At 46.2% G+C, this 17719-nt stretch overlaps 1 protein-coding gene across 16 annotated transcripts in view; it reads left to right on the top strand.

Moving 5' to 3' along the window:
* RHOQ (ras homolog family member Q) overlaps window positions 1-17719 on the top strand; it is a 175496-nt gene that overhangs the window by 29506 nt on the left and 128271 nt on the right. For 2 of the 16 annotated variants that reach the window (XR_007903795.1, XR_007903799.1), the window contains 2 exons: window positions 1545-1649; window positions 2653-5567. Coding sequence is in view for 4 of the 16 variants with exons in the window: in XM_051782903.1 (XP_051638863.1) it covers window positions 16706-16866; window positions 17009-17067 (220 nt within the window). In the remaining 12 variants the exon portion in view is untranslated. The other 14 variants (XR_007903800.1, XR_007903797.1, XR_007903804.1 and 11 more) reach the window with 14 other exon arrangements.

Genomic DNA, 17719 nt, shown 5'->3' with positions numbered 1-17719 from the left:
CCAGTCAGCAGGAACATGTTCAAAACCAACGAACCCCTCGCACACAGGAAAAAACCCAACTCAATCTACCAGTGCATCTTGTCTTTACTAGAAACTTCAGGACTCCTGTATCTTCAGAATTTTTGTGAATCACAGATCAAGACATTGCAAAGATGCTCTCTGAATTATATTTTAAGAATCAAGGAAAGAGTGAATTTCAGGTCTTTAAAGCATCTTTCCTTCTTACTAACTGAAAAAAACCCTTAATTAATGCAGAGTTGGTTTTTCTGGCAGTAGTGGGAGCTCTTATAAAATATCAGCTTCAGCAAAATTCTGACTTTTTGAAGCCAGGAAATAGAGAGTTTAGGTCAACGTTCAGGCAACCTTTATTTTTCCCTCCTGGGAGCTGGCAGTGGAAAGAGGGAACTGGCAGTATTTGCTGAGCTGATTATTGCTGTGTCAAATGGTGGAAGACTTAGTAAACTATGATAGTAGGAAAGATGGGAGGTCACACCTTCAGATGGGGCCTCAGGCCCACAGTGCTCATCACTCCTGTGAGTGACATCAAAAGAATATACGTGGATATATATATATATATATATATATATATATATATACCCTGAGGTAGCTGCATGCCTCTTTTCGTGACTGAGTTTGGTACTTTGAATCAGTACTGGGAAACAGAGTTGTTTTAGCCACTGGCACTTGTGCAAAGTAAAGTAGGGGAAATATTCTGTGGGCTTAATAATATATGTATGACTAAATATTGTTATCTGGTGAGTAGGGGGAAAGATAAAATTTAATTATTATGGTTGTTTCTAGGAAATTGGGTCAGAGCATGCATGTAAAAGGAACTGTCACTTTGAATACAGTCCACTTTTCCAAAGAGGTGTGCTTGTGCAATAGTTACATGTTATGTTCTCTGAAAGTCACTCACTGAAAAGGTGAATTATTTCCATTAAATGCATATTGAGCATTGCTATAAAGGTTGAAGTGACTATTGCTTTATTATCCTCTGTATTTCCTGCTTTCTCAGAGGTTTGAATTCTGCTGAGATCGACTTTATGGAAGCAAGTGAGCAGTCTTAGCCATATGTTAGCAAAGCTTTCCAGTAAAGTAATGTTTTTAATAAGGAAATATTTTTATAGATCTTAGAGGTTCTTCAGGTGCTTGTAGTTACTATTGCAACAATGGCACTACTGAAATGAAATAAACAGAGCACTGTGACTCTGAAGCCCTGTTCTCTCTATTGTTATATGGAAGGAGGTTGCCACCCCCCACTGAAATCTTTGTCATGTGAAGTTATCTAGTTCCACGTTGATTACAATAAACACCTAAGAAGAAAGTGATGGGTCTCTTCTCCCTCCCGTCCATTTCCCAACAGGATATACATAACCATATCTGAGAAAATTTCTAGCACACTCTTCTCTTCCAGCCCTATTAAACCATTACCTTTTTAGAAGCTGTTAGCATTTAAGGAGTTTCTCATCCTTCACAGTGAGCTGCTTACAGCCCATGCTGCCTTGCGTATGCTGGATTCTCCAAGCCTGGATTTCTGTCCTCAGATCTGTTTTTGAATCTCCTCCAGCATTCTCCACCTGCCAGATGACATGACAAGTTGCTGAAAAAAACAACCAAAGAAGGACCTATCCTTTCCATCCCAATGCAAGGTGGGTTCAGGTCCCAGAGCAGGACTGAGTGGGGGTATTGTGGAGTTACCTATCTCTCGTTCTTCACCCCCGTTTCCTGGTATCCCATCCACTACCATTCCTCCATATGATGCTAGACGTTATTTCACTAGGAAGCAGATAACTGTCATGGGTTAAAATGTGGCTACATTTTTCTTGGTGAAACATTCTTAAATCAAAAAAGATGCTTGTTTCAGCATTTGGCTTTACCATTGAATCTTACTGGTGTACAGAAGATTAACTAGTTTAGGGGCTTGCTTCTGTATATCAAGCAGATCAAGAATCAGATTCAAAGAAACTGATGAAAGAATTCCAGACTTCATGAAAATTCAAAACTAAATCCTGACTTCATCAAAGGTTGGGGAAAATCCAGAGGTCAGTTTTAGGCACAGATTCATTTGTAATAAATGGAATTTAAAAAGGTATTTTTTTCATGCATATAAATCTAGAGCTGGAGGATTCGTTGGTTGTTTAGTTGCTTTTTGAACAGAGGAAAATATTACCAGATTTACCAGAATTAATTAATAATAAATACTAAAAAAAAATCAAGAAAAATAAGTTCCATTGGAATTAGTGTAGCTCAATAAAAATGAAATTTGGAACAGATAGACCTTGCAATGATGACATCTATCTTAGTAAATTAAACAAAGCCAGGGTATGTTGTTGAATACTAAGACTCAGCACTGTGACACCCCTAGACCATTTCTGGGGGTAGTTTTGGGTGGAGCAACACTGTTACTCTCCCAAGGAATCTCCTCCAGTGCTAGGCCAGAGTCAGCTTTGACAAGGCACCACTCCCAAAAGGATATGCGACATCAGTGTCAAGTTCAAGGCCAGGTTGTGCCTGCTGGTCCCAGCGTCATGAAATAGGCTCAGGCACAATTCAGTTTAGTTATAGCTTTTGGCCTTTTTTTTTGTCCTTAAAGATTGCTTTAATTTATCTGAAAGGAAAGACTGCTAAAGCTTTAATTTTGCTCTCCAACAGTTACATCTGGGATAATCACAAGCAGCAATATGAGACACAACATGGCAGTGACCCTGGTGCCCTCTGGAAGTCTAGTGTACAGCGAAGTACAAAATGGGAAACCTGTTACCTTACAGATTTATCATGCAATGCCCTTGAGCTTCAGAAGGCCAATAGAACTGGAAGTTGACTTGTAAGGTACAAAGAGGCTCAATTTTAACTTTCCAGAACGAGATATTTCTGGGGATTAGTTTCATTCCAAAATGCAGGAAGGAGCCGGTATTCCCTCTGCAAATCCTGCCCCATTCATGTAATAATACCTCTTCTGGTTTCTGGCCGTGAGTCAAGGTTTAAGATTTTATTTCATTCTCCTTTTGGTACAGCGTGGTACGTAACAGCCACAGCAGACTGTACAGTCTTGAGTGCTGGCACGAGTCAGAGGTGTATATATCTTAGCACCCAGAAGGGGCTGTTCTGATGCTATGGTGACATATGGAGCCATAGAGGTGACATCAACTGCGGACGTTAAGTGCTTAGTCCTCTCTTCTGTGCCTGGGAATGGTGGTGACTCTAGCTATACAAAAAGCCTCACCATGATACAGATTTTATTTCCAAGAAAATGTCTGGTGAACTGCAAGGAATTGTCACCAAGTTGGCCTTAGGAAAAGAATTGCTTCTTCTTGACACTTAGCCCAGTGCTAAATAGCTGAGTAGAAATTTGATTCTGTCAGGTTCCTTCACTGAATATGAAATAATACTAAAAGAGCTCTGACGTAATTTCTTTTATATTTTAATACTATATCTTGAAATCCGAGATATGTCAAGAAACCTGTGGGAGGCAGGTGCCCTAATCTCACCAAGTTTCCAATGGATTCCCTCTGGTGCTTTAAATCCTTGTGTAGAAAATTGAATGTTATGTTGGCCTGAATAAAACACAAGCTTAATCTTAGGCATGGGCCTGGGTCTGTGGACTTCTCATAATTGAAATTAAGTACCCTCTCAGAGGTTAACTGAGCCAGACATTTCTGTTTCTTTTCTGGTTGGCTGTTTCTTTTTTTTCTTTTTCTTATTATCTCTTCTACCCCTACTTTTCTATTCATAATTTCCTCATTCTTCCATCTGCCTCCATTTCCTGCAGCATCCTCCACCCTGCTCTAGCTTTCCCTTTCTTTTTTTCTTCCTTTCTTCCTAAGGAATCTTCTTTTCCAACTGTAGTGGAGTAGTCCTAAGAGGAACTGGTAAACAGCATGCTAATGAATTTGGCAGCAAACACTAATTTGGGAGATATTACAGGTGTCAGCATGGGATAAATAACCCTAGAGAAAAAAGAAAAAGATTAAGTTACATCTTAAGAAATGTATTTGGGGGAAATCAATCAAATTCACAATTATTTCTTAGGACAGAGAAACCTGGAAAGAAGGGTATGACCCTGTGGTTTGTATCAGCTTGATCCTGTCAATTTGAACTCTGATTTCAGTCACTTGCTCTCCTTTTTATGTGTTGTACAGTCTTTGAATTTCTTCAGAGACAGAACCGTAAAATTTGCAGAAGACAACCTGCTTCCCCCTCTATATTTGAGCAGTTCCTATTCAAATCAAATATTCATCTTAATTGAGGACGCAAGACTATTGTGATACAGTAGAAAGAATATTAATAATAGTGCAGCGATACAGCATTGCAAAATCATACATATTCTTGGAACATATATCTAAAAGAATCACAACTCTGAAGTGGATGGCACTTATTAAACAGTTGTACTTGGACGATGATGTCGAATCCTGGCTTGTATCAGAAATAGTGTGGCCAGTAGGACTAGGGCAGTGAATCATCCCTCTGTACTGGTGCACTGGTGAGGCCACACCTTGAGTGCTGTGTCCAGTTTTGGGTCCCTCACTACAAGAAAGACACGGAGGTGCTGGAGCGTGTCCAGAGAAAGGCAATGGAGCTGGTGAAGGGTCTGAAGCACAAGTCGCACAACAATCAGCTGAGGGATGTGGGGTTGTTTAGTCCAGAGAAAAGAAGACTCAGAGGGTACCCTAGTGCTCTCTACAACTACCCAAAACGAAGTTGTAGAGAGGTGAGTGTGAATCTCCTCACCCAAGTAACAAGTGATAGGACAAGAGGAAATGGCCTCAGGTCGCACTAGGGGAGGTTTAGATTGGATTATAGGAAAAATTGCTTCACCTAAAGGGTTGCCAAGCACTGGAACAGGATGCCCAGGTAAGTGGTGGAGTCACCATCCCTGGAGGTATTTAAAAGGCATGTAGATGGGGCACTCAGAGACATGATTTATGGTGGACTTGGCAGTTCTAGATTAACAATTGGTCTTGATCCTAGAGTTCTTTTCCAACCTAAATTATTCTATGATTCTATGCTATGCTATCTTACCATAATTTAGCATGCTATGAGTATGAGGGAGGACATATGCTATGCAGAGGATAAAATTCCACTTTTATGAATATTTTTGAGATTTGTCTTTGTTCTAATTAGGAATTCAATCTGGAAAATCTTGAAACCCTTGAAAAGTCCTTAAAAATCCCCCAAACTTCTGGAAGAAAAATGAAGCTGATTGAAATGTTTAATGATGGCACCTTTTCATTTATGCTACACTGTATTCTAATGCTATGCTAATTTAAATTGAAACCATAGTGATTTAGAAATTAAAATGTTTTGCTCTGAAAAAAAAAATTGTATACTTTCAAGCTGCCAGAACATTTTTATGCCATTCTTAAAACACTTTCATGGAATTGACATGATTTCAAAAGGTATTCTTTTCGAAGGAGCTGCCTTTTCAAAGAAAAGGTTTCCACTGATGTATTTTCTTTGACCATTTTGAAGCTCCTGCACTACACTTATTTAGAAAAACCACATGGAGTAGTGATTGTGACACTTTCCAGTAGTTAGTGCAAATTTATTTTTAAAACATTGTATCTTATTCTCAGCAATGGGCTCTTGTTTTGGTCCTGATGCCACTATTTTGCTTTAGTCAGTTACTGCATCTCAGTTACATCCATGCAAAAAGGAAGGAAATGTTAATAAAGGATCACAAGCTGCAACAGCATAACAGAACAAGACAGTTCAAGAGACTTGTGTAGGAGCTTTCCATGTAGTGGACTCTTCAGGTTGGTCCCTGAAGAGAACAAGTAATATTTCCCCTGTTTGCAACATTCATCCCCATTCTGAGAAGAGAACTGCTACAGGGATAGTAAAGAGACAGTGTGCTCTAACATTCAAATGACTGCAGCAGATGACCTAAAATGTGTCATCCTGTGTTATTCTGATGTCATATATTGCATGCCTTTGCTCGAAGGTATCACTATGTTCTTGAAACACATGAGGTAAGCAAGCACACAGCCGTGACTTGAGAGGAAATTAGTACCAGTGCTCTTGTAAATGATTACAAAATTTTGGGGGACAGAGTAGAAACTGACATTCAGAAGGAATTGGATCTACAGCTATCAAATTGCCTATCCATTTCTGGCACATTAGAAATATGTGATTTGTTTCCTCTGTATTAGCTGGGATAGAGACACATTCTCTGTGTTACCCATGATCTTGGGTAGAGAAGCAAAACTGTAATGATTGGATTCATAAGCTGTAAAAATGGTTTTCTCATCATTTATGACAACAGTAAATCATTCAGACTAAAAACCAGACTTGTGCTATGTCCACTCGGGTGTAACCTTCTGCTGCTTAGGGACAGCTCTGCTCAAGGATGAGAGATTGATTGGTCTGAAAGACGATATGATGCAAACAGGGCATTCAGATGACATCGCCCTTTTCATTGACTTTCCTAAAGACTTAACATTCCTTGTAAGTCTAAAAGTTCTTTTAGAGAACCATAAACCATGGCTCCAGTCTTTCACAGACAGGGATAATGTCCTAGTTAGGACAGCTGAGATCAGTTCATCATGGTGGGTGTAACCCAAAACTGTATTCTATAGCCTTCCATGTCATTTCCCAGAAACTAGACTATTGTTGTCAATAGACTATTCGCACCCTCTGCCCATAGAGCATGGTGGGTGTAACCCAAAACTGTATTCTATAGCCTTCCATGTCATTTCCCAGAAACTAGACTATTGTTGTCAATAGACTATTCGCACCCTCTGCCCATAGAGCCTGACTCCTCAGGCTATAAACTAGGTGTTAAGAGGCCTGTGAGATAGAAGGATGTTTCTGTCCTCACACCCTTTGTGAACTCCCCGCCCTGAGGAGAGTACCAAGCATTCCTGCCTGAACTGGAGGATATATAATCTTGGAGTTTTGGAACATTTTTCAACCCACTCGTGGGATCCAGAGGACGGCTGCATCTCATCGCTCTCAACCAGACTTAGACCACCACTGGACTGCGATCACCAGTTCTGGCCAGACTGCAGCAGCTCTCCCACCAGCAGGTTCTTCCCCTCTCCCTTTACTTTGGACTCAAACAGGGCCCAAGGAACACCACTTTGTTCAGGCCCCAGGGTACTGGGTTACACATTTGGGTTTTTGTGGGTTGAGACCAATTGTTTGTTTGTATTATTGTACTTACTGTATTATTTTAATAAATTGTTATTCTGACTTATAATCTCTCCTTTGAGTTGGGTTCATTCCCCCTGCTGGTTAACTTTTAAACCAGCACATTTTGGCGCCCAAACGTCGGGCAGAGAGAGAGAAGTCAGAATCACAATTTCATTTGAAGCATTTGTCTATTTGAATATAGAAACTCCCTGATCACCATGTTGTTTGATGCACTCACATGGATGTTGTATTTGAGCCTGTTCATATTTCCACAGATGGTGTATTATTTGCCTGTTTTGATGCTCTCTTTAAGACCAGGGAGAGGGATCCAAATTGCTTTATTAGTATATTATGTTTATGTCATTCTAACATCAGAAGCAATGAGTTTCATTGTAAATGTGTATTCAGTCCTGTTTGCCTGTCCTGGTTTGGGTTGCTACCTCTGGGGCCTCATTAAAAATCGTACCCAGCTTTTTGGGGGAACAGGGGTGGATGGTTTCCAGCCTCCCACCTCCTTCTTCCCCTTCAGACCTGCTAAAACAGTTTTTGAAAATATTGAGTTCCCTTTTGATGTTAAGGACAGCATAATGTTATTGTTAGTGTTGCTCTGTCTGCTCTGTACTGTGTACACCATGTTTAGGGTCAGAAAAGTGCCTTTTAGGGAGGTTGGTTGGACACCTGCCCTGGGAGCAGATAATGCTGAGTGGCACGGGAAGTGGGAGGACATCAGCCAGTATTTGGAAAAGTTTTCTCCTCCAATGATCTGGAAATTCACCCCTGAACAACTGCAGGATCCTGTTAGCATGATAAGACTGGTGAAGGAAAAATGCTCTGGCAGCTCCAGAGATGGCCAGCTCACAGCAACCTGCTGGGCCCTGGCCACTGCCTACCGGGCACTGCTTGACATGATACAGCACTGTCAGGGCGAGGAGAGAAGGACCAAATCCGCAGACACCACGTCCACCCAAACCACAGCTGAGTCAGAGGGAGAAAGAAATGAACCAACCAGCACCGTGTCCACACAAACCATCGAGGAGCCAGAAGAACAAGCAAAACCAATAGCAGTCGCCCCTGTCCAGAAAAGGAAATCAAAGACTAAATCAGTTCGCATAGCAAATGATGACGAAGAGGCGGGACCTTCACATCCACCGGAGGAGACAGAGCCAGAAATAATCACTCGGTCCCTATCCCTGGGTGAGCTACGTGAGCTCCGGAGAGAGTTCACACGACAGGCGAACGAGTCCATTCTGACCTGGCTGCTCCGAATCTGGGATGCCGCAGCTAACGATACGATCCTAGATGGGAGTGAAGCCAGACAGCTGGGATCCCTGTCTCGAGATGTAGTCATTGATCAGGGGATTGGAAGGAGGCAGGAAACTCTCAGCCTCTGGCGGCGACTGTTGTCCAGTGTGAGGGAGAGATACCTTTGCAAGGAGGACCTCCACGTACAGCAAGGACAGTGGAACACGATGGAACAAGGTATCCGGTGCTTAAGGGAGTTAGCTGTACTGGAGATAATCTTTTCAGAGGATGAAAGATTCCCTAAGAGTCCAGATGGCGTACAGTGCACCTCCCAAATGTGGTTAAAGTTTGCACGACTCGGGCCAGAAATGTATTCCCGCTACTTAGCAACGCTGCAATGGAGGGAGGGAGAGGACAAGGTGGGAGCATTGGTTAGCAAACTCAGGATTTATGAAGACACTGTCACCGCCCCATTACGAGCCCACGTCTCATCTGTGGAAACCAAACTGGCTGAACACGTCCGAAGCCTAGAAGAGAAAATTGAAGAGGGACACCAGAAGCTAAGAGAAGAAATTAAGGAAGGGATTTTCCATATCTCGCCAGGACGAACAAGAGTCTCTGCTATCAGGAGCCAGCGTCCCCCAGCTAAGGAGAGAAGGTACACTCCACGTAGCGATCTATGGTTTTACCTCCGTGAGCATGGAGAAGATATGAGGAAGTGGGATGGGAAACCCACCTCTTCCTTAGCAGCCCGGGTACGTGAACTGAAAAGAGGAACAAATACCATAAAGAACTCTTCAAGGGTAAACGTTGCTCCAGTCTCTCGTGGGCAAGACTCCAGACGGTACAGGAATGATGATACGTCTGATCCTCTCGAAGGGACCTCCAGGTCATACCCACAAGAAGAGCACAATGAGTACCATGACCAGGACTAGGGGTGCCCTGCCTCTAGCCAGGTAGAGGAGAGGGACAATCGAGTCTATTGGACTGTGTGGATTCGGTGGCCTGGCACATCAGAGCCACAAAGATATAAGGCTTTAGTGGACACTGGCGCACAATGTACATTAATGCCATCAAGATACGTAGGGGCAGAATCCATCTCTATTTCTGGGGTGACAGGGGGATCCCAACAGCTGACTGTACTGGAAGCTGAAGTGAGCCTGACTGGGAAGGAATGGCACAGACACCCCATCGTGACTGGTCCAGAGGCCCCGTGTATCCTTGGCATAGATTACCTGAGGAGTGGGTATTTCAAAGACCCAAAAGGACTTCGTTGGGCTTTTGGCATAGCTGCTGTGGAGACGGAGGAAATCAGACAGTTGAACACCTTGCCTGGTCTCTCAGAGGACCCCTCTGCTGTGGGACTACTGAAGGTTGAAGAACAATTGGTACCGATAGCCACAGCAACAGTGCACCGTCGGCAATACCGCACCGACCGAGACTCTGTGACCCCTATACAAAAGATGATCCGTGAACTGGAGACCCAGGGGGTGGTCAGCAAGACTCGCTCACCCTTTAATAGCCCTATATGGCCAGTGCGTAAGTCCAGCGGAGAGTGGAGGCTGACGGTGGATTACCGTGGACTCAATGAAGTCACACCACCCCTGAGTGCTGCTGTGCCGGACATGCTGGAGCTCCAGTACGAGCTGGAGTCCAAGGAAGCCAAGTGGTATGCCACCATTGACATAGCCAATGCCTTTTTCTCCATTCCTTTGGCAGCGGAGTGCAGGCCACAATTTGCTTTCACTTGGAGAGGTGTGCAGTACACCTGGAATCGACTGCCTCAGGGGTGGAAACACAGTCCCAGCATTTGCCACGGACTGATCCAGACTGCACTGGAAAAGGGTGAGGCTCCAGAGCACCTACAGTACATTGATGACATCATTGTATGGGGGAACACAGCGGGCGAAGTCTTCGAGAAAGGAGAGAAGATAATCCAGATTCTCCTAAGAGCCGGTTTTGCCATTAAACGGAGTAAGGTCAAGGGACCTGCTCAGGAAATTCAGTTCCTAGGAGTGAAGTGGCAAGATGGACGCCGTCTAATTCCAATGGAGGTGATTAACAAAATAGCAGCCATGTCCCCACCAACCAGCAAGAAGGAAACACAGGCTTTCCTAGGCGCTGTGGGCTTTTGGAGGATGCATATCCCCGAGTATAGTCAGATTGTAAGCCCTCTCTACCTTGTGACACGGAAGAAAAATGATTTCCAGTGGGGCCCCGAACAACAACAAGCCTTTGAACAAATTAAACAGGAGATTGCCCATGCAGTAGCCCTTGGGCCAGTAAGGACAGGACAGGACGTGAAGAACGTGCTCTACACCGCAGCCGGGGAGAATGGCCCTTCTTGGAGCCTCTGGCAGAAAGTGCCTGGGGAGACCCGAGGACGACCGCTGGGATTCTGGAGTCGGGGATACAAAGGATCTGAAGCCAGCTATACACCAACTGAGAAAGAGATCCTGGCTGCCTACGAAGGAGTTCGAGCTGCCTCAGAAGTAATCGGCACCGAAGCGCAGCTCCTCCTGGCACCCCGACTACCAGTGCTGGGCTGGATGTTCAAGGGAAGAGTTCCTTCCACACATCATGCCACCGATGCCACATGGAGTAAGTGGATGGCTCTGATCACGCAGCGAACCCGGATAGGGAATCCTAATCGCCCTGGGATTCTGGAAATTATCACCAATTGGCCCGAAGGTGAGAGTTTCGGACTATCCTCTGAAGAAGAGGAGGAGAAGGTGACACGTGCTGAGGAGGCCCCACCATATGACAAGCTACCAGCAGATGAAAGGCGATATGTGCTCTTCACGGATGGCTCCTGCCGCATTGTAGGGACAAACCGAAAATGGAAGGCAGCTGTATGGAGTCCCACACGGCGAGTTGCAGAAGCGACCGAAGGACAAGGTGGGTCAAGTCAGTTTGCCGAGCTTAAAGCCGTTCAGTTGGCTTTGGATATAGCTGAACGAGAGAAGTGGCCAAGACTCTATCTCTACACTGACTCATGGATGGTGGCCAATGCTCTGTGGGGATGGCTGGAGCGATGGAAAAAGGCCAACTGGCAGCGCCAAGGGAAACCCATCTGGGCGGCGGAGATGTGGCAGGACATCGCTGGCCGGGTAGAGAAGCTGAGTGTGAAGGTCCGTCACGTAGACGCTCATGTAGGCAAGAAACGGGCTAATGAGGAGCATCGTAACAACGAGCAGGCGGACCGAGCTGCCAGGATTAAAGTCTCTCAGGTAGATCTGGATTGGCAGCACAAAGGAGAATTATTTCTGGCTCGATGGGCCCATGACGCCTCCGGTCACCAGGGGAGAGATGCAACATACAGATGGGCTCGTGACCGAGGGGTGGACTTAACCAAGGACATTGTCTCACAGGTCATCCATGACTGTGAGACATGTGCTGCCATCAAGCAGGCCAAGCGGGTGAAGCCTCTATGGTATGGTGGACGGTGGTCAAAGTACAGGTATGGGGAAGCCTGGCAAGTTGACTACATCACGCTCCCCAAAACCCGCCAAGGCAAGCACTACGTACTGACCATGGTAGAAGGAAGCACTGGATGGTTGGAGACATACCCCGTGCCTCATGCCACTGCCCGGAATACCATCCTGGGCCTTGAAAAACAAGTCCTGTGGCGACACGGCACCCCGGAGAGAATTGAGTCTGATAATGGGACCCATTTCAAGAATGGCCTTATAGACACCTGGGCCAAAGAGCACGGCATTGAGTGGGTGTATCATATCCCCTACCATGCACCAGCTGCTGGAAAAGTTGAGCGGTGCAACGGACTGCTGAAAACCACCCTGAAGGCACTGTGTGGGGAGACTCTCAAACACTGGGAGCTGCATTTAGCAAAGGCCACCTGGTTGGTCAACACCCGAGGTTCCATCAATCGAGCTGGCCCTGCCCAATCAGAACTTTTGCATACTGTAGATGGAGATAAAGTCCCCGTGGTACATATGAGAGGAATGTTAGGGAAGACTGTTTGGATTAGTCCCACCTCAAGCAAAGGCAAACCCATCCGAGGGATTGTTTTTGCTCAGGGACCTGGTTCCACCTGGTGGGTAATGCAAAAAGATGGGGAGACACGTTGTGTACCACAAGGGGACCTAATTTTGAGTGAGAATGGTCTGTAATGTTTCATTGTATATATATATATAGATAGATAGATAGATAGATGTATATAGTTTTAAAGGGATATAGTTTTTAAAGGGGGTTAATTTGGGCATGACATGGATGGCATAGAATAAGGGGTGGATAATGTCCTAGTTAGGACAGCTGAGATCAGTTCATCATGGTGGGTGTAACCCAAAACTGTATTCTATAGCCTTCCATGTCATTTCCCAGAAACTAGACTATTGTTGTCAATAGACTATTCGCACCCTCTGCCCATAGAGCATGGTGGGTGTAACCCAAAACTGTATTCTATAGCCTTCCATGTCATTTCCCAGAAACTAGACTATTGTTGTCAATAGACTATTCGCACCCTCTGCCCATAGAGCCTGACTCCTCAGGCTATAAACTAGGTGTTAAGAGGCCTGTGAGATAGAAGGATGTTTCTGTCCTCACACCCTTTGTGAACTCCCCGCCCTGAGGAGAGTACCAAGCATTCCTGCCTGAACTGGAGGATATATAATCTTGGAGTTTTGGAACATTTTTCAACCCACTCGTGGGATCCAGAGGACGGCTGCATCTCATCGCTCTCAACCAGACTTAGACCACCACTGGACTGCGATCACCAGTTCTGGCCAGACTGCAGCAGCTCTCCCACCAGCAGGTTCTTCCCCTCTCCCTTTACTTTGGACTCAAACAGGGCCCAAGGAACACCACTTTGTTCAGGCCCCAGGGTACTGGGTTACACATTTGGGTTTTTGTGGGTTGAGACCAATTGTTTGTTTGTATTATTGTACTTACTGTATTATTTTAATAAATTGTTATTCTGACTTATAATCTCTCCTTTGAGTTGGGTTCATTCCCCCTGCTGGTTAACTTTTAAACCAGCACAGATGCCTAAAAAATTAATCCTCTGATGGACTTTGTGGGGCTAATTTGAGTGTTTTACATACATCACTTTCAGCTTTGACTGCGACTTGGCATTTTTAAGGGTGTTTCCTCAATATTGGCTACTTCCATGAAGTCATTTCACCCAACATGGGAAGATGTCCACTTTTGTGGTGAGATGCATGACCACGCTCTAGTGATGCACAGCAACCCAGTGACAAAGTGAGGCACCATGGCTTATCTGACAGGGTGAACAGGAGGATGTGGACAGAGAACTGCTGGAGTGTACTCACAACACAGAGTGGCAGCAAGTTGATAAAAATAACTAGATTATGTAAATGTCAGGGTTAAATTCGGAGACGTTAATAATGGACATGATCAGATCTATCTTTTCAAAATGTGTTGATTACACAATTAATACCATTTATTCCCTAGTTCCATAGACCAAACAGGTCTTTTGCTGCTTATACTGAGGCCTGGCTCCATCCCTTTCTCTTCTATTTTCTCTGCTGTTGGTAACTCAGATGAACGACTTTGTGATTCTACTTCATGGTCCCACTCCATGTTTTACTTGTGAAGTCTGTATACCCCAGGAATTGCTTCCAAAAAATGTTTAGCTGCACAGTCATCTATGGAGTTTCACTTGTGTCATCATAGGCTTCCCATCATTTATTAGACCCTCTCTGCTACACACTTTCCTCCATTACTGACCTGAATTGTTTGGAACAGGCCTTATTTCTAAGGGTAATCTAGTTACATTTCTTCCTCCCAATTAGTTTTCAGCCTCATATACATATAGAAATCTTACAGAAATCCTAAAAAGCAAAATTTTAATACCTAAAATGAAAAAATTGATTGTTTAGTACTCGTATGTGATGCTAAAGTAACCGTTCAGTGCATAACCTAGAACTACTCAGAAACTGTCCCTTTTGCAAAAAACTAGATGGTACAGTTTTTCATTTCCTAACAACTTTATAGCAAAGAATGAGGGAAAAAAATGTATTTTAAATATGCCAGATGATGAGTTTCCTTTTAAGAGCTTGTACTCATTTATTTTTACTAGCTTATGAAAGAAGTTAGGGAAAAAATGGCTAGATTCAATGTCTTTAATAAAGATACTTAAAATATTTGTTACAGGTAGGTAATTATTTTAACACTTTTTATATTTGTATTGCTGAAAAATGTACGCATATTACACAGAACAGATTGTTCATCTATTTGAAAGAAGGATGTGATTCCTGGTAAGGTATCCTTTGTGCTGATATAGTTGAGCCACGTCAATTGACACTGAAGAGAGGCTCTAAGCTGCTGAAAGACAGGAAAGTTTAAGAGAATAAATCAATTTCCAGGAACTTTTGGGGTGTATATTCTCCTCATAGTTGCACCCTCCTTATCGTGCTGCTGTGGGTGCTGGCTGGAAAGTGACATCTGCAAAGGGTGAAAAACACAGTACACGTTCTGTGGATGAAACCAACAGTCCTACGCCCCCATGGGTGATTCCACAGAGTCATATTGCTGTGGGACTCTTGTTAGGTTTTATGAGGTCCCACTCCTGCTGCTATGTGACTCCCTGGCTGTGCAACCAGCCAGGCTGGTGTGGAGAGAGCCGAGGTGAGCATTTCAGTTTGCCAGTTCTGTATCTTCATTTTCTCTAAATATTTAGTGCAGACTAATTGGGCGTCCATTGTCTGAGCGAGATGGAGGACTGGATGAGAATCATTTGGCTGAGATTGTGCAAGTTCAAAATGATGATTACAGGATTTGAGAAGCAACACTAGCAATTAAGCAAGCGGCAGAGTGGAGGAAGTGTACTTCCCATCGATTGCGCAGACGGCAGCCTGGGGTGCTTTTGTCCAGGAATGCAAGTGCTGGGTGCTCCCGAATGTATACATTGGCAAGGACAGCAAAAGGGAAGTGGATGTTACCTGGGCCACTGAATATCTGCATGATTTCAAGTCTCTCGTGGGTACCTGGGAACCTCTAGGTAGATCACTGTAAAGCAGTTTTCCTGGGCCTGGTGCCAAAATCCATCCTGAAATAGCTGCTCATGCAGGACATACCTGCTTATTAGGAAACGTTGTTTGGGAGACCTGGGCACTGAGTCCTGTGCTGGCTGCTGGTTGACGTCTTGGTAAACCCAGCTTTCTTTTATAGCTGGCATTTTCCGAAGGCTGAAAAAATACCTCCTGGGGCAGCCTCAGTCTGCTCGTGAATTTGATGCTCTCTGGATGAATTGAGAAGAGATTGTGGCAGAGTCTTGGATGTCCTGCCTGCCCCCTCTGTGGTCTCAAGGCACGAAAACTTGATTCACTAAGCCGAAAAACGTGCAAAGAAATAACTTGTCTATTTTGCCCTGATTTGAAAATATGTTTTACTGAATATTCAGATAAGCTTTGTGCAATGTGGGATTTGCATTTATTTTCTCCGTGAAGCATGTCAGATCAAATAGAAACACAAACTCTACAACATAGAGGTCTCCTCGTGGGTTGCACTGTTCTGTGTGGGTTTTGTTGTAACAGGATAGGGCTTATGGCATAAATCTGCAAAAAATACAGACTAGAAAAGGCAATTACTTTCTGCCTGACTGTAAACGTATTTCATATCATTTGAAAACGTGAAGTTTGAAACAGCTTTCTAGGGTGACAACCTAGTGCCACTGAACAGTGAGACTTTTGCCACTGACGCTAGTGGGAGCATGATTTCACTCATTTTTCTTGCAGTACCTATTCTTTCTAGATCTTGTCCCCTGGTCCTTTAGCAAATGTGCACTCAAAGACTATTTAAACCACACACTTTGGTGTTCTTAAACCCATTCCCACTACTGAATTTCAGACCCGAAGACTCGGCGCGGAACAAAATCCTTTCACACCCCGTTGATTATTTCCATACCTATCGGCTCAGTTAGGGGTTAATGCCACAGGATGCGGCCGGAGTTTCCTTTGTACGGGCAGGGCGATGGTTTGGGGGGGTGTCAGCGCAGAACGAACGCGCCCCCGCCGCCGGCGCGGGGCAGGGGGTGCCCGCGGCTCCCGAGTTCCTCTCGGGGCGGGGAAGCGCGGGGTGTTCTGTGCATGCGTGTGCGGGCAGCGGGGCCGGGGCGAGCGGCCGCTCCCGCACGGCGGCCCCAGCCCCGCAGCCCCGCCGCCCGCCCCCTCCCGGCCCCGCGCCCGGGCGGGCGCTGCCCCTGCGCGGCCGGGGGAAGGCGGCTCCCGCCGGGCCCAGCGCGGCGGCGGATGGCGGGGGGGCCGCGCCCGGCGGGGGCCGGCGGGGGCGCCCGCTGAGCGGCGGCGGCGGCGATGCCGAGGGGCCCGGCGCGGCGGGGCGCGCCCGCGGGGCCATGAGGGCGGGCTCCGGCCATGGCCCATGGCAGCGCGGCGGTCATGCTGAAGTGCGTGGTGGTGGGGGACGGCGCCGTGGGCAAGACGTGTCTGCTGATGAGCTACGCCAACGACGCCTTCCCCGAGGAGTACGTGCCCACCGTGTTCGACCACTACGCAGGTGAGCGGGCGGGGGGCCGCGGCTGCCGCCCCCTCTCCCTCCTCCCTGCTCGCTCCATCCCCTGGCCTGGCCCTGCCGGGGGATGGGAGAGGGTCGGCCGGGGGTGCCCCCCCTGACGCGCTGTGTTTCTCCCTTCTCGCAGTCAGCGTCACCGTCGGGGGCAAGCAGTACCTGCTGGGGCTGTACGACACCGCCGGCCAGGTGAGTGCCGAGCGCTGCCCGCGGGCCCCCCGGTCCCGTCCCCCCGCCCGGCGGCGGTCCCGGCCATCCCTGAAGTTATTCGCAGGGCTGCGGTCCGAGCTGGGCGGTTCGGAGCCGGGTTGTCGGGGGAGGGGGGGATTGGTAAAAACCAGATTTAAAAGAAAATCATCGATCCAACCCCTATTCCTGAGGGCAGGCCGGCGGAGACGGGCTTTATTTTTAGCGGTGCTGGGGCCAGGGCGCCGCGGCATCGCCCGGCCGGAGCGGAGGGATGCCCTGCGCCTGCAGGGCATTGCTCCGGGCCGGGCATCGCCCCCGGCCAGCCCCTCTGCCCCCTGGGCTGCCGACCCTCCGCCGGCTTTCAGGTGGGAAAATATGCCCCGTTCAGCACACAGGGAACACGCTGCCTCAGCCGCCTCGGGTCGGATAGAGAGCCAGGCTGCCGGAGCTCGCCTTGTTTGTGCTTTACAGCGCTCAAATAGCTCCTAAGAGTTGTTTAAACTAAAGGTGGAAAATAATAACGTGGAAAAAAATATCTCAGTCACTGCCTTTGAGATAACCTGGGTTTCTTTTGCTGTCCCAGACAATTCAAGTGATTCATTTGTTTAAGATTACAGCTGGTTGTGAAAGATGCTGTGATGTCAGCACGGCT

This window comes from Manacus candei, unplaced genomic scaffold, assembly GCF_025592945.1.
Source record: "Manacus candei isolate 608988 ecotype Guabito, Panama unplaced genomic scaffold, ASM2559294v1 h1tg000017l, whole genome shotgun sequence".
NCBI lineage: Eukaryota > Metazoa > Chordata > Aves > Passeriformes > Pipridae > Manacus > Manacus candei.
This window is presented reverse-complemented; position numbering and strand designations above follow the sequence as displayed.